The sequence below is a fragment of the Nomascus leucogenys genome, unplaced genomic scaffold (assembly GCF_006542625.1).
Source record: "Nomascus leucogenys isolate Asia unplaced genomic scaffold, Asia_NLE_v1 Super-Scaffold_551, whole genome shotgun sequence".
Lineage (NCBI taxonomy): Eukaryota > Metazoa > Chordata > Mammalia > Primates > Hylobatidae > Nomascus > Nomascus leucogenys.
This window is the reverse complement of record NW_022095781.1, coordinates 76,000-98,280: the sequence shown is the minus strand read 5'-3', so window position 1 is coordinate 98,280 and position 22,281 is coordinate 76,000. Positions and strand designations below refer to the sequence as shown.

Genomic DNA, 22,281 nt, shown 5'->3' with positions numbered 1-22,281 from the left:
ATAATGGTGTGTCTGTAAATGGTGCATGCATTGAAGAATCACGGTATCATCTTTGCACATCTGCGGTGAATTGCTTGACCTAATACTGATAATTACAATGACTTAGGGATATCACAAAATTATTCTGAGAACATCTAACATGCTTATGATAATTTTTATTAAAAAATTAATTCCACACTTATAAAAATGTAGTATATCACAAAGTATCCCTCCCCACAACTGAAATAACTTCACAGTATGTTGAAGAACTGAGAGCTCCACCCTCTAAGGCTTTATAAAATAAACCACACACACACAAACGCACACATACACACACACACGAAGAGATATTTTTCCATTTACCCCCAATACAATTTTAAAATGCATTACTCCATGTGGTTCTCACAACCACTTCAAGGTTTGGCAACAGATGCCCAATAAATTCTTTGGTAATAAAATGTCCACCTGGGAGAAATATATTCTCCGCAGATAAATCTCTGCTGCCCTGGTCTGCCCTCAAACACCTGGGGACACTGAGCCTGTGCTGAGTTACTGAGATGAGCCAACCCCTGCTGATTTGCATGCTCCCGGAGCACAGCCCCCTGCCCTGAAGACTTATTCATAGGCTGGTCACACCCTGTGCAGGAGTCAGACCCAGTCAGGACACAGCATGGACATGAGGGTCCCCACTCAGCTCCTGGGGTTCCTGCTGCTCTGGCTCCCAGGTAAGAAAGAAGAGCACTAGGAATTTACTCAGCCAGTGTAATCAGTACTGCCTGGGTCTTCAGGGATGTCTTCTTATAACATGATTAATTCTGTAAATATTTGTCTTAAATGTTTCCAATTTCAGGGGTCAGGTGTGACATCCAGATGACCCAGTCTCCATCCTCCCTGTCTGCATCTGTAGGAGACAGAGTCACCATCACTTGCCGGGCAAGTCAGAGCATTAGCAATGATTTAACCTGGTATCAGCAGAAACCAGGGAAAGCCCCTACGCTCCTGATCTATGATGCAACCAACCTGCACACCGGGGTCCCATCGCAGTTCAGTGGCGGTGGATCTGGGGCAGATTATTCTCTCACCATCAGCAGCCTGCAGCTGGAAGATTTTGCAACTTATTACTGTCAACAGGAATACAGTTACCCTCCCATACTGTTACAAGCCAGAACAAAAACCCCTTAGGGAAGTCGATATGTGAGGCTGGGCTACCCCAGCTGCTCCTCCTGGTACTTTGATCTGCTGAAAGCATTTCTCAGATGCAGCCAAGTTTTGAAGGTTTTGGTAAGAGGGGCCAGGGAGGTTCTCTGCGTTCTAACTCTTTCTTCCATGTCAGCCCGGCAGCAGAGACATGACAGTGTCTCTCCTGACTTAATAAAGGAAAGCAATTATGATACCTGAGGAATCAATTTCATGGCATCAATCAGTGTTCATACATCAAAAGATTAAGATGCTCTACATATTCCAAGAAAAAAACCATTGTAATACAGGGAATTATAATTCAAAATACAAACCTGAGGTTAGGGTTATCAGGGAAGCTGATGCTTGAAACAGGGGAATCTCTGATGGTCCACCAGAAGCCAGAGTGCATCTAACCATGAAGGTCTGGGCTGCCTTATATGTGGTCCTCAGACCTGTCTAGGAAGTCTACATTTGAGGATGCTGATGTTCTTGGCTGCCTGCAGCACCTCTCCATGTGATTTTCCAGTTCTCAATTCAGTCCAAGGGCCTACCTGCAGATGTCAATGAATATTGAATCATCCTTTTCTGACTTTTAAATATCGTGAGAGGACATCTCATTGAGAAACTCTACAAGACACCGTAAAGGGAAAATGGGTTTTGGGAGACATACTTCTAGAAATGCCTTTAATAATGGGGAGTTGAGAACTAATAGCCAAGTAAGGTTAATATTTTCCCAAATCTCAAAATGTTCTGGGTATGCAATGGCCCCAGAATACCCATGCATGTGCTTCCATGTACTATTAGCAAGTCTGCGATCATTGCAAGCTAACTCCATTTAGTCATAAAGTAAAAAGAAAAATGAGAAACTTGCTTACAATACATAGCAATCCTTTGACAAACAAATGAAGATCCTTTCTTGAAAAACCAAACAAGAAAACCCACTTGTTCACATAGTGTACTTTTTCCTTAATGTGAAAACACTTTGCAACTTAAAATTTGTACAGATTTCAGCCACATCCTCAGCATCACTATAAGCATATGGCAAATGCAAAGTAGCAGATGCACCTTAGATGGATTGCATGATACTCTGCTTTTTAACAAGTGTACAGGTAATCTGTAGCAGTTTTAAGGAGCTATGTTTTAGAGGACCTTTACTTTTGTTAACATTTTTACAATGAGGCCATTATGTTAAAGTTACATGTTGAAAACACACCTAGCCTTTTTTTTCTAATTGGTGCAAAATTACATTTGAAAACATTTTCAAGATTGTAAAGGTTGAAAAACATAATTTTTCCATGGATGAATCAAATATCTTGATAGTTAAATGCAGTAAAGGTTTTTAGGAACTTTAGGAATTAACAACGTGAATAAAATTGTATGCACCTGGGTTATAAATTAACAGACTGACATTTGCCTCTTCAACTTGGTTTGAAAATGTTGTTCCATTCCCGTTACTTGCCACAAGCATGTTGTACCTGAGGTAGCCCCTGCCTTGGTCCCAGATAAAACATAATTCAAAGACTGTAGACAAGCTCAGTGCCCTGCAACAGAACCACCCTGCTAAGCCCTTCTTTGATCAGTCAGATAATTGTTAACATGAACAAGAAAATAAAGAGTTAGTGGTATTAGCCACTGAATTTTGAAATATCATATACTTTTACGTACATTATTTTTCATAAATGAGGCAATTTTCCCAATTTTTAATCAAATACTATTTAGTTTTAGTTTCTTCTCAAAATCTTTTTCAATAGGACCATCAATTTTTATAAAATATATCTATCTATATAAGTGGATGTTTAAATATTATATTTGTCACCTTTTATCCAGGTGGTCAAATCAGAAAAGGCTATTAGCTCAGCCTGAGTGTACAATTTCTGTTCTTGACCACAGAATTTTATCCCTGTGTCCTCCTGTCTCATCAATCACGTGGACTAAATGAGATGGCACCTGGCATGAGACTTTAAGAAATAAAAGAGAAGCCTATGGTCCCATTTTGCTTCTTCTACCCCACATGTGCCTGGCTGTCTGTCTCCCTTGATGCATGGCAGAATCTGGTTGGAATGAGAACTGATCAGAACTTTATCTTCTAACTATTTTTCACTTTATGCTTAGTGATCTCTCCTGAGGGTCTTGAAGCATCCTCAAAGAGTAACACTCAAGTAACCCCAGCACTGCAGGTGCAAAGATGTCACAATTGCACAGATGAGTAGCACTCAGACTCTGACCCCTCAGAGTACTGATATCCATTCCCTGAAGACAGACAGTGGCGCTGTCCAAGCAGGCAGGTAGCAACTCCTTGGGTGATTTTTAAATTTCCATACCACTCATTCCACACAATATTTTCATCAACCCAGACTCAGGACCTCTTCTCCTTAATAGTTCTGAGAAACTCTGTTTATGTTTCTGAGTTTCATTTACTATAAATCTGTTCCTTTCCTTCAGCCAGTTAAACTATTTTGCTTTCCCAGCGTTTCTCTAGGACTCAAGGAAGCAGTTTTATTAATGCTACTCCAAATTCTTATGGAATAGTCATCCATTCTGGAATTAGAGCTTTATGCACAGCCAGAAAACACACACGCAACAGTCCATATATTATCTTGGCAGGCCCTGAAGTCAAACCACTGTGGTTGCAGAGAGAACTTTAATGCTTACAGTTTGTATGGCATTAGTAAAGTTACTTAACCTTCTGTTGCCTCAGTTTCCATATCTGCGATACTGTAACAATAATAGGTTCTACCTTATCGGTCTATTTACAATTTAAAAAAGCTGGGGGCGGGGGCTAAAGTCTGTAATCCCAGCACTTTGGGAGGCGGGCAGATCACAAGGTCAGGAATTCAAGACCAGCCTAGCCAATATGGTGAAACCCCGTCTTCACATCTTTTATTATGTCTATTCATAAGAATTTAATGTTTTGTGATGCTTTTTAAAAAGCATATTTCACAATTCCATCTCCAATTTGTTTGTTGCTGATATGATCTTTTTTTACACATGGTTTTTATATTTATTGACTTTTCTAAATGTATTTATTCATTCAAAAATATGTATTAGCCTTTACTACATTCACCTGATTTTTAAATGTCCTTTGAATCCTGTACTAGCTAATAACATTAAATGGACTTTTAGAAATAAAATTATATATGTTCCTTACAAAAATTCTATGGACATCCCTACCAGATTTAGATACTTGACTTTCTGAATTTATTTTCAAAAATAAGTTCTCTGTTTATTATTGATTCACCAAGAAAAAATAAATAAATATTTTCCTATTAACACCTTAGTCTCTACAAGTAATCATCAGCTCTATGTAACTATTATTGCAGACTGCAAGCCCATTTGCTGATTATCTACTGATGCTCTTGGCATAAAAATGCAACACTCTAGAGGAGACCTGATCCTGTGCTGCCTGGATCGTAAGAGAGAGACCAATAAAATAATGGAGTATATACCTGAAATTTTGAATAGTCAAGCATTCCAATCAGTGTATTATTTTCTCAGAATGTATTTCTTGAAGATTCAAAGCACAAAAAGAATGCAATTTAGCAAGCATTTACTTAATAGGGCAAGGATGATACAGTGTTTAATAATGTACCTTCTAGAGCTATGGTCAAGACAGATTTTGGTTCTCCTTCTCATTTCAGTAAAAAAAGACAATGATTTGTTGATCTCTCCCATGTGCCTAGGAAAGGAGCGTGTCAACACATTCTAGATATAACTAATTCTGTTATAGAGCAAAAACCAATGATATCTTCTCAGTAGCATTTTTTGTCTCATATGTAAACTTAGAAAATAATTATTAATTAATAAATAATTTTAGCAGCTTTAAAATTATGCACTTTCAAATATGTTCCTAGGCACCTCTTTTCTTGCAGTTCAACAAATTAACTTGCAGTTCAAATATGAATTCACCTGATAAGAAAAGAATAGTGTGTCTTAACAAATACTACAGTACATTGCACTGAACCTTCTACATATCTAGGACTCAAAAATATATTTGACACATTTTAAAACGTGAAAATATTAGATTAGTGCTTCACATTTAATTAATCTTTTAAGGTAATTTGTGCATTGGCTTTTTGTTAGACATATCAATTCTTCAATTTTTTTATTTCTATGTTTGAATTTAAATATATTTAAATTGGTTTAATAAAATTATAAAATCAAATTTCTATAAGCAACAAGGAAGTAAATTCTATATCAAATACTGAACCATAAATATTTGTAATAAACTCTGAAATAAAGATTACAATATTATATTGAAACAGTGGAAAGTTCACAAAGAAGTACGTTAACGCTCACAATAATGAATAACAAATTAAAGGTAAAACTGATCTGTATATAATCACATTACTTTATCCAGTCTATCACTGATGGACATTTAGGTTGACTCCATGTCTGCTACTGCGAATAGTGCTGAAATGAACATTCATGTGCATATGTCTTCATAATACAACAACTTCTATTTCTTTGAGTACATACACAGTAATGAGATTGCTGGATCTAATGGTAGTTGTCTTTAGCCCTTTGAGGAATTGTCACACTGTCTTCCACAATGGTTGAACTAATTTATACTCCCACTAAGAGTATATAAGCATTCGTTTTTCTCCACATCCTCTCCAGCATTTATTTTTTGACTTTTTAGTAATACCAGTTCTAACTGGTGTGAGATGATACCTCATTGTGGTTTTGATTCGCGTTTCTCTAACAATCTGTGGTATTGAACTTTTTTCCATATAAGTGTTGGCCACGTGTAAGTCTTTTGAAAAGTATCTGTTCATGTCCTCTGCCCACTTTTTAATGGGGCTATTTTTTTCTTGTAAATTTGTTTAAGTTCTTTATAGATGCTGGATATTAAACTGTTGTCAGATGCAGAGTTTGCAAACATTTTCTCCCATTCTATAGGTTGTCTGTTTATTCTGCTGATAGTATCTTTGGCTGTGCAGAAGCTCTTTAGTTTAATTAAGTCCCATTTGTCAATTTTTGCTTTTGTTGCAATTGCTTTTGGTGTCTTTGTAATGAAATATTTGCCCATGTCTATGTCCTGAATGGTATTGCCTAGGTTGTAGGATTTTTAGAGTTTTTGGGTTTTACGTTTAAGTCTGTAATCCATCTTTAGTTAATTTTTGTATATGGTGTAAGGAAGGGGTCCAGTTTCAATCTTCTGCATATGGCTACCCAGTTATCCCAGCACAATTTCTTGAATAGGGAGTCCTTTCTCCATTGCTTGCTTTTGTCAAATTTTTCAAAGATCAGATAGTTGTAGGTATGGAGTCTTATTTGCGGGTTCTCTATTCTGTCCCATTGATCTATGTATCTGTTTTTGTACCAGTACCATGCTGTTTTGGTTACTGCAGCCTTGTAGTATAGTCTGAAGTCAGGTAGTGTAATGCCTCCAGCTTTGTTCTTTTTGTTTACAATTGCTTTGACTATTTGGGCTATTTTTTGGTTCCATATAAATTTTAAAACAGTTTTTTCTAGTTTGTAGATAATCACAATGGTACTTTAATGATAATAGCATTGAATATATAAATTGTTTTCAGCAATATGGTCATTATAACGAAATTGATTCTTCCTGTCTATGAGCATGGAATGTTTTTCCTTTTAATTGTGTCATTTCTGATTTCTTTGAGCAATGTTTTATAGTTCTCTTTATAGAGATCTTTCACCTCTTGGGCTAGCTGCATTCCTAGGTATTTTCTTTCTCTTTGTGGCAATTTTGAATGTTATTGCATTACTGATTTGGCTCTCAGCTTGGCTCTTCTTGGAGCACAGAAATATTAGTATTTTTTGTACATTGAGTTTGTATCCTGGAACTTGGCTGAAGTTGTTTGTCAGCTTAAGTAGCTTTGGGGCTGAGACTATGGGGTTCTCTAGAGATATAATCATGTGGGGCCAGGTGCAGTGGCTAGTGCCTGTAATCCCAGAGCCTTGGGAGGCCAAGGTGGGCAGATCACTTGAGATCAGGAGTTCGAGACCAGCCTGGTCAACGTGGTGAAACTCCATCTCTAGTAAAAATACAAAAGTTAGCTGAGCATGGTGGTGCATAACTGTAATCCCAGCTACTCAGGAGGCTGAGGATGGAGGATCATTTGACTCCAGGAGGTGGAGGTTGCAGTGAGCAGAGATTATACTGCTACACTCCAGCCTGGGTGACAGAGCAAGATTCTGTCTCAAAAAAAAAAAAAGAGGAAATCATGTCATATGCAGCAAGGATAGTTTGACTTCCTCTCTTCCTGTTTGGGTGCCTTTTATATCCTTCTTTTGCCTGGTTGTTCTGGTCAGTACTTCTAACACCATGCTGTTAGGATTGGTGGAGAGAGGGCATCATTGTCTTGTTACAGTTTTCAAGGGGAATGCTTCTAACTTTTGCCCACTCAGTGTGATGCTGGCTATGGCTTCATCCTAGATGTCTCTTATTATTTTGAGGTATGTTCCTTCAATATCTAGTTTGTTGAGAGTTTTTAACATAAAGGGATGTTAAATTTTATCAAATGTCTTTTCTGCATCTATTGAGATAATCAAGCCATTTCTGTGTTTAGTTCTGTTTATGTGATGAATTATATTTATTTATTTGCATATGTTGAACCAAACTTATATCCTGGGGATAAAGTCTCTTGATCATGGTGGATTAGCTTTTTGATATGTTGCTGGATTTGACTTGCTAGTATTTTGCTGAGGATTTTTGAATCAATGTTCATCAACCATATTGGCTTGAAGTTTTTTGTTGTTGTTGTTGTATCTCTGCCAGGTTTTGGTATGATGCTGGCTTCATAGAATGAGCTAGGGAGGAGTCCCTCCTCCTCGATATATATATATATATATATATATTTTTTTTTTTTTTTTGAGACAGAGTCTTACTCTGTTGCCCAGGCTGGAGTGCAGTGATGTCATCTCGGCTCACTGCAAGCCCCACCTCCCGGGTTCAAGCAATTCTCCAGCCCCAGCCTCCCATGTAGCTGAGATTACAGGCGCATGCCACCATGCCAGGCTAATTTTTCTGTATTTAGTACAGACAGGGTTTTACCATGTTGGCCAGGCTGGTCTCGAACTCCTGACCTCAATTCACCCACCTCAGCCTCCCAAAGTGCTAGAATTACAGGCATGAGTGACCACACCCAGCCTTTCCTCCTCAATTTTTTGGAATACCTTTAGTAGGAATGATAGCAGCTCTTCTTTGTCCATCTGATGGAATTCGGTTGTGAATCCGTTTGGTCCTGGGATTTTTTTGGTTGGTAGGCTATTTATTACTGATTCAATTACAAGCTCATTTTTGCTCACTTCAGGGACTCAATTTCTTTCTGGTTCAGTCTTGGGAAGGTATATGCATCCAGGAATTTATCTATTTCTTCTAGATTTTCTAGTTTTTGTGCATAGAGGTGTTCACAGTAGTCTCTGATGGTTAGTTGTATTTCTGTGGGGTCAGTGATAATGTCCTTTTGTCACTTCTAATTTTATTTATTTGGATACTCACTCTTTTCTTCTTTATTAGTTTAGCTAGTGGTCTATTTATCTCATTAGCTTTTTCAAAATAAAAACAGATACCGGTTTCATTGATCTTTTGAATTTTTTTGTGTGTCTTATCTCCTTCAGTTCAACTCTGATTTTGGTTATTTCTTGTTTTCTGCTAGATTTGGAATTGGTTTTCTCTTGTTTCTCTGGTTCTTTTAGTTGTGATGTTCGGCTGTTAATTTGAGATATAACTTTCTGATGTGGACATTTAGTGCTATAAACTTCCCTTTTAACACTGCCTAACCTGTGTCCCAGAGATTCTGGTATATTGTATCTTTGTTCTCATTCATTTCAAAGAATGTTTTGATTTCTGCCTTAACTTCATTATTTACCCAAGAGTCATTCAGGAGCATGTTGTTTAATCTCCATGGTTTTGAGTGATTTTCTTAGTCTCGAATTCTACATTCATTTTTCTGTGGTCCAAGAGAGAGGTTGGCATGATTTTGGTTCTTTTGCATTTGCTGAATATTGATGTATGTCTGATTGTGTGGTCAATTTTAGCGTATGTGCCATGTGGTGATGAGAATATGTATATTCTGTTGTTTTGGGGTGAATAGTTCTGCAGATTTCTATAAGGTCCATTTGAGCCAGGGTTGAGTCCAGGTCTTGAATATCTTTGTTAATTTTCTGCTGCAGAAAATTAATTATACAGATTATAATCTGTAAAATACTGTCAGTGGGGTGTTGAAATTGCCCACTATTATTGTGTGGGTGTCTAAGTCTCCTTGAAAGTGTCTAAGAACTTTCTTTATGAATCTAGGTGATCTTGAGCTGGCAGCATATAGATTTAGAGTAACTAGATCTTCTTGGTGAATTGAACCCTTTACCATTATGTAATGCCCTTCTTTGTCTTTTTTGATTTTTGCTGACTTAAAGTCTGTTTTATCTGAAATTAGAATTAAAACCCTGTTTTTTTTCTGTTTTCCATTTGCTTGGTAGATTTTTCTCCATCCCTTTATTTGAGTCCATGGGCTTCACTGCATGTGAGATGGGTCTCTTTAAGGCAGCATACCACTTGGTCTTGCTTCTTTATCCAGCTTGCCACCCTGTGTCTTTTAATTGGGGCGTTTAGCCTGTTGACATTCAAGGTTAGTATTGATATGTTAGATTTGATACCACCATCATGCTGTTAACCTGTTATTTTGCCAACTTGTTTGTGTGGTTGCTTTATAAGGTCACTGGTCTGTGTACTTCAGTGTGTTTTTATAGTGGCTGAGAACAGTGTTTCATTTCCATATTTAGTGCTTCTTCCAGAAGTTCATGGTAGGCAGGTCTGGTGGTAACAAATTTCCTGAGCATTTGCTTGTCTGAAAAGGATCTTATTTCTCCTTTGCTTCTGAAGCACAGTTTGTTCAAATACGAAATTCTTAGCTGGAATTTATTTTCTTTAAGAATGTTAAATATAGTCCCCCAATCTCTTCTGCTGAGAGGTCTTCTGTTAGTCTGATAGGCTTCCCTTTGTAGGTGATCTGTCTTTTCTCTCTAGCTGCCTTTAACATTTTTTTCTTTCATTTTAACCTTTGAGAATTGATGATTATGTGTCTTGGGGATGATCTTGTGAAGTATTTTGTGATGGTTCTCTGCATTTACTGAATTTGAATGTTGGCCTCTCTAGCTAAGTCAGGAAAGTTCTCATAGATGATGTCCTGAAATATGTTTTCCAGATTTTTTCCATTCTCCCCCATCCTTTTCAGAAATGCCAATGAGTAATAGATGTGTTCTCTTTATGTAATACATATTAATTGAAAGTTTTGTTCATTTTTTTATTCTTTTCTTAAAATTTTTGTCTGCCTGTCTTATTGCAGAAAGTCAGTCTTCAAGCTCAGAGATTTTGCCTCAGCTTGGCCTATTCTGCTATTCATACCTGTGATTTCATTATGAAACTCTTGTATTGTGTTTTTAGCTCTATCTGGTAAGTTATATTCTTTTCCAAAATACTGGCTATTTTGTCTGTCAGCTCCTATATCAATTTATTGTGATTTTTAGCTTCCTTAGGTAGGTTTCAACAATCTCCTGAATTTCAATGATCTTTGTTCTTATTTATATTCTTAATTCTGTTTCTTTTATTTCAGCAATCTTGGCCCAGTTAAGAACCCATGGCTGGATAACTAGTTTGGCATTTGAAGAAAACAAGGCACTCTGTCTTTTTGAGATGTCAGAGTTCTTATGCTGGTTCCTTCTCATCTTTGTGGGCTTTCAGTCTTTGAAGTGGCTGTCCTTTGATTTGGTTCTTGTTTTTGTTTTTTTCTTTTATTCTATTTGATAACCTTGAAGGTTTGATTGTGGTATAAGCTGGGTTCCATCAATTGGCTTCATTTCTGGAAGATTTTATGGAGCCAAGGCACAGCTCAGGACTCTTGGACTGCATGGTCTAACCCTTGGGGACAGGTATTGGTACCCACCTTTGTTCTCTGGCTCCTCAAGGTTAAGAACCTGATTCACTGGAGGGGCCAAGGTGCTCTTGGACCACTGGTCACAAGACTTCTGTGGGTGGTGCCAGCCAAAGCACTTCATAGGGTGGTGGCAGCGGGATCCATCCTTGTTTGTGTGTGTCAGCAGCAGTGGCAGCCACATGTGTGCACTCATCAGCTGTGGCAGGATGCTAGTGGGTGCTGGGGTGCCAGCTTCCATGCAAGCATTTTCAGCAGAGACAGTGGCAGCATGACTCGTGGGGGGAGTGGGGCCTGCCAGTGACTGTACACACATTTGAGCTGGTGGTGTATTAACACAGGGATGGGGAATTGGTAGGCACAGGACTGTATGCAGCCTCTGTGCAGGTTCACGTGGGCAGTGGTGGCCACTCAAGGTGAGGGTGTGTTCGCTTTTCACTATGACTTTTTTTGTGCCAGCAACTGTGTCAGCACAGACAAAGTGGCACAGGGGAGTCTGTGCCACGAGGGATGCTGCAGTGGTGGAATAACACTGGTGACCTGGTATATGTCCATGGGAGCCACTCTGCTGGAGTACTTTCCCTGTCAGATGCAATCTGCCAGTGAAGGAGCTATGATGTGGGCCCCCAGGATGTACCTAGGGGCTGCAATGCAAGCAGGAATGGTGAGGCTGTGGCCCTGGGAGACAGTAGCAGCCCAAGGGAAACTCAGATCAGATTGTCCCTGTTTCATTGACAAGATCACTCTGCAGAGTTTATGTCGTACAGTTCCCCTAGGACTAAAGCCTAGGGGCATAAGTGTCCCTGGCCATACTCCACTACAGACACTCCTGCACCAAACGCTCTGGGCTCTGTGCTGGCTGGAATTCTGTCCCTATCATTTCTGTAAGTAGCTCTCCCTGACAAATCAAGTGTCTTTGGTGTTCAAGGGATTCCAGACACCCAAGTTGCTCCTTGTTGGCTCAACTCATCCCTATCACAGGAGTCATTGGGAGCGAGGACTGTGTCCTGGTACATGGTAGCCCCACACAGTGTTCCCAGCTTCCTTCCCCTTCAGCCCAGTATCTTTGTCTTCCTTTCATCTATTCTTAGTGCCTTCCCTCTGAAGATCTGCTAGAAGTGCACCAGTCTTTCTAATGTCATGGTCCTTTGGTGCGAGCTCTTCCTCCTGGCTGTGACTAGTCAGCCATCTTGGAGCAGCTGTCATGGAAATAGAATTCTATGTTGGCAGGTCTTTTCTTTCATTACTTGAAATGGTGTTATTCCCTTCTAACCTTCATAGTTTTTGAGAAGGAATTCTCTGTCATTCAAATCATTTTCCCCTAAAGATTACGAGTAGTTTTTTAAAAATTCTGCCTTTAAAGATTTTCTTTGTGTTTAGTTTTTAGAAGTTTGACTAGGATACGCCTTACCATAGATTTCTTTCTGTTTATCTTGTGTCTACATCCATTTCCTTTTGGCCTATTTTCTCACTGTTGTTTAGATTGGATAATAGTAATTATCCAATTACTAATAGATAATTATTATCTATTATCTATGATCACTTTCCTATGTCTACTCTTTTCTGCTATTAGGCCATACACTGAGCTGCTCATATAGTGATTGTATCTTTCAATTCTAAAATTTCCATTTTTCTTTTATTAAATTTCGTATTTCATTCTTTATGCCATTATTTCATTTGTCTCAAGCTTTTTTTGCAATTGTTCATTGATGCATTTTTATGATGGCAGCTTTAAAATCCTTTTAAGATAATTTTAACATATCTGTCATATAGGGGCTAAATAGCTACTGGTTTTCCTTTCCCATTCAAGTAGAGATTTTCTTAATTTTTGGTATAAAAACTGCAATTTGATTGATATATGGACCTTTTCGATGTTGTGTTATAGTCCTGGACCTGATATTTTGAATATTCTAAGAAGCTCCCAGTTCATGAAAATGCTGTGGCTGCTGGACTACAGAGGCAAAGAGCCAATTAGATAAAAGATTTTCTATCCTACTTGCATCTATAAATATTCTGGGAAGATTTTTAAACATGCAGCTGCCTGAACTCCAGTCAAGTATTTTTAGCCAACTAGGCTAGGATAAGAGCAGGCAGCAATACATTTAAAATATTCCCATTTGATTCTAGTATGTGGCTAGAATTACCTTGAAAAGGGTGATTCATAGCTTTCAAGTGTGAATGAACACCTGAAAATGAACACACATGATACATGTTGCTGAGGGAAGTATATCGTAAGACACAAAACTAAAAAATTTCCATGCATTTTTTGAGCCTTGGAGGTTCTTGCTATAGCTGCACTTCTCCTGAAAGAGCTGGAGCAATGGAGCCACTTAGAAATATTTTCCTTTTCCTACCTTCTTTTAATTATTTGTAATTTTACTTTACATTAAGTTGAGGATTAATTATCATCTAATTATGGTGTGTGTTCTTCAATCCAGACATATTCCCAGATATATTCCTCCTCTAACCAAAAATGTAGCAGAAAACGATCTTTTCATGATAGTTTTACTATTTGCTGAAATAGGTATGTTTGGTTGCCTTCTTGTCTACTGGTATGAGGAAGCTTGCATTACCATAGCTTGAGGTTTAGCTTCAGGATTATCTATAGTAGTCCCGAGTAGAAGCATGTACTCCTGGATATCCATAGATGCCTGTGGCCAACAGGGTCTAAAATTGCATTATTGGACACACATGTCCACCAGCTGGGTTCCTGTTTAGGATGACTAAAGAGTCTGCTTGTACTCCTGGCCCTTGGCTTCCTGAACCATTACTTCATTCTACTATGGTCATTGGTTTAAAGATTCAGAACACCTTGAGGGAGAGCATCTAAACTCTGCAGAATATTATACCCTTGTGGATTTATTTGGGTGATATATTTGGTAGGACCAATGGATGCTATAATCACGTGGCTATTATTTTGTTTCTTTCCCCACAATGTAGGAACATAGTTCTGAAATATTCCCATATTAATACAAAAAACGCTCTCAGAGCACTGAGATAGCCAATTGTCTGTGGGCAGGAAAGGTAAACATACATCTAGAATACAGGAGAATCCTAGTTAGGATGCATCAGAGTCACCTCCAGGGGACAGTGATCTGATATCCCTAATAACCACCCACTTGTTGAAGATAATTGTCTCTGCTGTTGAGAAGTTGGATACCCAGAAGTGGCAACAGTGGGATTAACACAGGTGGCGATGGTAGTTGTGAGGCATGGCTCAAGTCATTTTACTCATTCATAGCCCTGTTCAGGCCATCATGTCTACTTCATTACAGACTCTATTATGCAAATATTGTGGAAGTTAAGAGAAAAGACTGAGTTCAGTTATCTGCTTATAAGGGGATGAGCCTTCCAGTATGATTGGTTGTTTGGTGTCTTACTGTGGAAGATATTCTCTGCTTTTTGCAGAAATAAATAAAATTTTGCACATGTAATTTCTTACTCATATGCGTGCATCCACATACCTCTCCTCTAGAGCTTCTTCTCTGTGATCTTCCAATTTTCTTTATCAAAGACTGTGGCCAACCAGCTATCACTAATTCATGCATATACTTGACTCAGTACATTTCTCTCTCCACACTAAGTTGAACACTACATGCTGTCCTCAAATGTCTGCTAACTCAAGATAACACCTCAGTCACCCATGATTGTGGCCAAAATGTGGGAGCAGCCCACTTTTACTTGCAGAAATATATGATGCTAACCCATTCAAAAAGCTTAGATTTTCTTATTGTTGTTTTGGTTTTCTTCTTTTATTTGTTTGCATTTTTGGTTTCCCCCTTTGCTATTAGCTGATTGAGAAAACTCCTGAGGTCACTGGAGTGGGCTGATGCAAAGGTGTTAGAGTAAGAGAGAAAAATGATAGGAAGAACTGGAACACCTGTTTATGTAAATGAAGCATGGCCTCTGAATCTGCTTGAACCAAACCCCAAAGGTACCTAATATTCATGCTAATATTGAATGGTGCGAAGTCTCACCTGACCCTAAAAATTGGTGAGACTGGCTTCCTCCACTTATGAGGGGCAGTTCGGTCACATACTTTTTAAATGCCTCATGGGACTACCTACCATTACCTAGTGATATTCTGCATTTTGAACAAGAATTTTTGTATTTTTTATCTGGTCATTACTTGGTCTTTTCTAAAATTCCAGGGATTTATGCCGTGAGTTTTATTGGAGTTTGCAAGAAAGTTCACAAAGCATTCCCATCTAATGCAGATGCATCTAGCACCGAACAATGTTCTGGATCACATGGCTCAAGTGACAGAGTCACTTGTATCAAAGCCCAAAACCTTCTGCAAAACCTCTTTTTCTGAGCCCACTCCAAAAATATAGCCTTCCAAGTTAGCTTGTAAGTGGGGTGGTGGAGTAGACCCAAGTGTGGGATTTGTTACGTTGTTGCCAACACTGTGCTGCATTCTCAGTGGTTGGAGCTGCAAACTACAATTATTTGTCCTTACCTTGAAGGGGATGAGCCAACGCTACTCATGCCCCTTCACTAAATCCCTAATACCTTCTCCAATGTGACAGGCCCTTAAATTTCGTAGGGTTGAATCCCACACTCTGGTCCACATGTGCTTTCACTGAATACCCAGAGTCATTATTATTTTTTGCTTATCATATCTAGTTACCATGATGACATCAATATTGTGTTGTATGGGGTGATGCATTGTGAAGCATCCACAGGATCAAAGTTTCTTCAGCCTCATTGTGAGTGTTGTCAGGAAAGTTAACATAGCCCTGGGCCGAGACTGAGGATGTGAGCTGCTGTTCACCCCAGATGACTGCAGAGCCTCCCAGAGACTGCGATGGACTCTGCCTTCATTCTGTGGCTGGGCCCTGGGTCTGGTCAAACCCTGCGGGAGGCTCAGCTGCGCTCATCTGCAGGTGCCAGCAGAGGGCGCCTCTCACATTCACGGAAGGGGAGGGAAGGGCGCTCTCCTGACAACAGTGATGTCTGTGTATTTAAAACAACAGGACATTCCCATAATTTGCATGTATCCTTCCTCCCACATCTGAAGTGGTCCTGCCTCTCAGTATCTTATAAGAGGCTTTTTCTCCTAGATGCGTCTTCAGCAACACTGAAGTCAAGAGCACTGAGATGATGTCCCCGTTGCAACTCCTGTGGCTTCTGCTCCTCTGGGTTCCAGGTGAGAATATTTAGAAAAAGCTAAAACTAATTCTTTGAATCATTAATTTTCTTAATTAGGAACCTAGCACCATATGGAACTTGGCTTGTTTTTAAATGTGATTTTTTTTTTTAAGTAATGCGTATTCTTTCATCTTGTCCTACTAGATTAGTGGTGATTTCATTAAGCAGATGCTTATATTGTGCTAATGTTTGCTGTATGGTTTCAGCCTCCAGGGCTGATATTGTGATGACACAGTCTCCAGCTTTCCTCTCTGCGACTCCAGGGGAGAAAGTCACCATCACCTGCCGTGCCAGTCAGAGCACTGGTAGTAGCTTACGCTGGTACCAGCAGAAACCAGATCAAGCCCCAAAGCTCCTCATCAAGTACGCTTCCCAGTCCATCTCAGGGGTCCCCTCGAGGTTCAGTGGCAGTGGATCTGGGACAGATTTCACCCTCACCATCAGTAGCCTGGAAGTTGAAGATGCTGCAACTTATTACTGTCAGCAGGGCAGTAAGTACCCTCACACTGTGCTACAACCTAAAACAAAAACTAGTTCAGCCTGGCTGAACAGAGAAACTGAGCAATACCCCGTTTTTATGATCCTTGCAGGTGCAGTTGGGGAAATAATCTACCAAATACCATCACGTATGGCCCATTCAGCAGAGCTGACACCCAAGAGTCAGTGCCTCATACTTTCATCTTTACCCACATAACTTTCAAACTAGGAGAAGAGTTGTTGAAGATTACTTCTCCTGTTTCTTTCCATATGTGTACATAAACTGTCCTTTACAAGTTGGTAAAAACTGTGGATTGTTCTTCAGGGCTACAGTAATTCATTTATGACAAAATCACTTTAAAGGGCAAAGATTAGGAAACAGTCAGGTGACGGCCTGGAGCTCTTTTGACAGAAGAGCCATGGACTCAGGTTTCAGTCATTGTGGGTTCAAAGGAATGAGACATTGTTCCTATTTCCAAAGCAGCTCTGTGAAGTCTGACATTTGTTAAATCAGATTAACATTTAAGGTTCACTTTCACTGAATATTTGGGTTTTGAAACATGAAACTGATCCATCAGGAACAGGGTTATAAATATCTAGCTATGGCTTTGGAAATGGGTGAAGGGCGACAGGCTAGTCAGAGACGACACCGGTGGCAGCCAAGAGATCTTTATTGGAGAGGTAGAGGTCAGGTCGCGCGGGGGAGAGAGAGAAGAGAAAAGAGAAGAGAAGAGAAGAAGAGAAGAGAAGAGAAGAGAAGAGAAGAGAAGAGAAGAGAAGAGAAGAGAAGAGAGAGAGCTGCTGGTGTGCTGGGTGTTATATCCCTTGGGCTTACGTGGAGAGGGCCCGAGGGAAGGCGAGAGATGCTTCTTTCTGATTGGCCCTCCTTTGGCGGATTCAGACAGTGCCAGGTCAAGGAGGGGAGAAGAACCCGGAACCGGCGCCATTAAGGTACCCCTGTTGCCTAACAATGGGGACTATCCCAGAAACAATATTTACCTGGAATAAAAAAGGAATCAGCGTCTTTTGTTGCCAGTCTTAGAAGCAGGACAGGGCTACGAGCCAAAGAAGGTTGAAATTACCAACTCTTAATTCCTCCATAAGAACTGCTTCACCAAAATCTGAGTGTACCAAAGCAAAAACTACAAAGAGAAAGCAGCTTCAGGAACTCAAGTAAGATACAAAAACAAAATGGACATTTGATTTTATATGTTGTTTGACATATGAAACACAGGGAGATCACCCATGATCCTTGGAATGTTCTTTTCTGCACATCAAAAGCATTGTCTGTCTCCTGTTTTTCCACCTCTATTATCCAAATTGCAGTTTGAAAAAACGTATTTTTTAAATTTTCATTATTCTTGATTGAAAGACCAGTATCTTATTGCTAACATTTTTTAATACCAAGAGCAACTAAATTCATTTTTTGACTTTGTTTCCTGTGTATTTGTTCCTTTATTTAAAAATAACTTTGGAATACAATGCAGTTGTTGAGAATTCAGGCTTATACTCAGTGACATTTTTGTTAAAGATTTTCATTGTATTTGGTCACATGAAGTTACATCAATTTTCTATCAAATGTTTTTAATAAAACATATTTTATTTCAAAGAAGTGAAAAAATGCATTGTAAGAAATGATGTGTTTCAGACACTGCCACCAATTCTCTCCACAAGACGTTTCCAGTTGGAGAACATCTTCTGGAAAGAAACTTGAATTTTGTGTCATGGTTGGTTAAACACAATATCAAGAAAGGCTGAGGAAGAAACAGCATTCTGTAAGATTCTTTAGTTTTTATGTGTGGGCTGTTTCTATGTGTTCTGTAGCATGTTGCTTTCAACCTATATTCTGCTTATTCTATGGATATGCAGAAACCTTAAGGAAAATAAAGTTGTAATTAGAAATATCTGGTCCTGATATTGGACACCTGCCTGAGGTCACTTATTAGACCCTCCCCATGCTTCAAAGAACTGACTCCCCCACCTCTCTATCAGGTCCCATCCTCCGTGAGAACCTTTCTTCCTTCTGTGTTGTGTACAATTAATCATATTGGACATTTTACATGCAAAGCAAAATTTCAAAATGATGCTTGTTACTCCTACAAATGTGTTTTTATAGATTCGTGTCCAATTAATCTTTTTCAACTGTAAAAGTAGTTAAGTGTCTCTAGTTGAGGGGAATATATCATATATTTTTCCAATAAGAAAGACAGACATATTTTTGAATTTAATGAATTTTCATTTCATATCATATTTTTCAGGAACAAGTAAATGCCATCATTTGAGGGTAAGTTGTATGTGAATAATTAAGACAAATTTTGATCCCAAGTACTGATATTCAGTAGGGGAATGAGCCATGCAGAGAACAATTACCACATAATGAAACTGAATAGAATACTTTCAGTAGTTGACAAACTGCATAAAAGTCAGGCAATGATATGTGGTATCTGGAGGCTGAGGCCATTTATTTGTGCTGATCAGGGAAGGTCTCGGGGTCATACTGAAGATGTATCTGAGTGATGAGAAGACAATGAAGTGACCATGGTGAACCGATCACCATTAGGCGGGCAGGGACCGGGGGATTTCAGATAAACAACTGTGTATTGAAAAAAGTATGTTTTTAAACCTTTGTAATAGCCAATCAATCCTATAATAATCCAACACCTTCTGTGATTTTATTCCCTTAAGAATAAAATTTATCCCAATATCTTTCACCAAATACCTTGGCCTGGATCATACCCATGACATAGAATGTTCTCTTGCTCAGAAGCTGGAAGCCCAGATCTCTCCTTTGTTGCTAGTTTGCAGGCTTCCTAAAGACCCTCCCTGCCACTCAAGCCCTTATCGGTGTGTTGGTTGCTGCCTTTGGGGTGGGACCATCTGAGGCAGGAGGAGCACTGGACACTGGACATAGGACTCTGGCCCTTAGTGTCCTGGTGCCCTGACCTCAGCTGTGGGGGCTCCATGTGACAGGATTCATATGTCCCATGGGACTGAGATTGAGTCCATTGCTCAGGGAGCCCAGCATTCACCTCCTGCATTCACCTCCTGCTTGGTCAGCCAGCAGGACTCTCCTGGGAAGCCCACAGAGTGAGACATCCTTAATACTGGGGAAGATTTGTGTTTTGTTTCCACCTCAGATTCTAGTGGCAACACTGTAGACCCCAGTCTCCAGTCTCCCCCTCAGTGTCTCCAAGAGAAAGAGTTTCTATCACCTGCCTAGAAGCAGTAGAATCCAGAAAAGATTCCAAAGATCCACCCACGTGGTCTGCTTTGACCAACATACAGCCCCAGCTTGGTGCAATGGTCCTGGAAAAGACCCTTGCTTGTTAATTAGCAACTTAGTTGTCCTGATGACATTGTGGGTTATTACTGTCTAAACCTGTGCTGTCTCACGTGGTTAACACTAGCAGTGCATAGCTGCAAATATGTAAATCAGACTAAATTAAAGTTAAAAATGTAGATTCTTAGTTATACATGCTGTATTTCAAGGGCTTGGTAACCACATGATTAATCACTACCCTTGCAGAGCATAAATACAGACATTTTCATCATCTTAGAAAAATTGTTTTGGCTGGTGCTGACCTCAGTGATGACATGTGGTCACTCAGTGTTACAGCTTAGAGCACAGGCCTCAGCAGCTTTCATTCAGAGGGCAGTGTGGCCCGGATCCTTCTTGGCTGGAGCTGCCGCTGTGGTCCTCAGAGCTGCTCTGGAAGGGTTTCTTGGATGGGAGGAATGAGACTCGGCTGACAGTTCTAGATCAGGGCCCTGTGCTTGCCATCCCCACCCCTGCCATTATGTCTTGCAGGATTCCTTGTGGCCCATCATCTCTTTTCCAAAACCTTTGGCATCTCACATGGGTCATAGAATCTAGCCCATAATAATTTTTTGACAAATAACTTTTCTGAATATCTTTTGTCCTCAACTATGCAGCTAGTTTTTTGAGAAGAGAAATTATTTTGTGAATCTGGCCTAGTGATGGATGAATCTGGCCTGAGATCCCCTTCGTTAATACCCGTGAAAAGACTCACGGTCAAGACTCACTGGGACTCAGCATCTATAATTCTACATAAGAGGCTAAGCTACAATCCTAACACTAGATGGTAGACAAACCCCATAATAACCCTAAGATATAAGCCTGATCATAGAAATACTGGGAGAGGTTAAGAGTGATAGTGTCCTATAATCAACAGGTAGCCCCTAAGGCTGGAATGTGGTCTCTTGTGTTACCTAGAGTACCTGGGAGGAGCTGCCAGCATCCTGCATTGTGGGAACCACCTCTGTGCTCTGTGCTCTGAGACTAGAAGCCCAGCCTTGCCTTCACTGCTGCCTTGGCTGTGTCCCCAAAGCCCATCTGCTATGGACCGAATTGTGCTTCAGAAATTCTTATCTTGAATCTCTAACCTCCAATATAGCTGCATTTGAAGATAAGGCATATAAGGTGGTAATTAGGGTTAAAGGAGATAATAAAGGTGGAGCCCTGATTCAATAAGACTAGTGTCTTTATAAAAAGAGACCCTACTGAGCTCTCGTCCACCCCTACCCTCCATGCATGCAGTGGGGAAAGGCCATGTGAGGACATGGACAGAAGTTGGCATCTGAAAATCAGAGGGAGGGTCCTCAGCAGAAAGAAGACCTTTCTGGACCTTGATCTTGGACTTTCCAGCCTTCCAAACTGTTAGAAGTAAACTTCTTTCCTTTAAGCCATCCAGCCCAGGGAATTTTGGTGTGGCAGTCCCAGCAGACAATCTACCATCTCCACCTTCTCTGAGCAGGATCAGCTTCAGGAGGCACCTTGTGGACTGTGGGACCCAGCTTTTCTTCTCTTCCTCCTTCTGTTCTGACTGCCTGGTGAGGAAGGGGAACTGAGGCTTCATCCTCAGATACTTTGTATCAAACATGAACATTTCTTTGGTGATGAAGTTGTTAGCCCGCTTTATTTCTGATCAGAATTGCATCAGATTGAATGAACTACTTGCTTCATATTAATATTGGGAGATTTGCATGTTTGTTCCGCACTTGGATAATAGTCAGCATGTTGTGTGGATGCCATCTCCAGCCCCCTCCCTGTGTCCCAAGTGAGAGGGTCACTGTCACCTGCAGGGCCGGCTGGAGTATGAACAACAGCCTAGTCTGGCACCAGCGGAAACCAGATCTGGCTCTGAGCTCCCGCTTGATCCTGCTGCCCCACTGGACATGATCCCTGCCTGGGTCAGGGGCAGTGGGCCTGAACATATGTCACTCTGGCCATCACCAACCAAGATGCCTTCAGAGGTAGGTGCTCCCTCCTCCTGTCCCCTATCATGCAAAATCTTCCCTAGCAACAGCTCTGCCCAGGGGCTGCTAAGGGTCTGAAGTCTTCTAAGGGGAACAGGCTGGGGGACACCTCTGAATTCACATCGCCTCTTTGTCTCAAACTGCCCTCCCACCTCCTCTGTGGGCACCTCTAGTGTATCTTGTGGGCATCGCTGCACAGAGCATGTCAGGATGTTTTCTCCCACCTCCTTCTCTGAATTCATGATGCAAATTCATCCTCACTTCAGACACGGGCTGGCCATGCCTTGTTTCTCTTATATACATGGCCCGGCACGTTGCTGAA

At 40.2% G+C, this 22,281-nt stretch overlaps 2 gene segments (V, D, J or C); both read left to right on the top strand.

Moving 5' to 3' along the window:
- Nucleotides 1–649: 649 nt before the first annotated feature.
- On the top strand, nt 650–1,161 carry LOC100587363. The segment is given in 2 exon segments: nt 650–704; nt 830–1,161. Coding segments are annotated over 2 exon segments (387 nt in total).
- A 14,993-nt stretch (nt 1,162–16,154) lies between these two features.
- On the top strand, nt 16,155–16,899 carry LOC115830459. The segment is given in 2 exon segments: nt 16,155–16,203; nt 16,412–16,899. Coding segments are annotated over 2 exon segments (537 nt in total).
- The last annotated feature ends 5,382 nt before the right edge of the window (nt 16,900–22,281 follow it).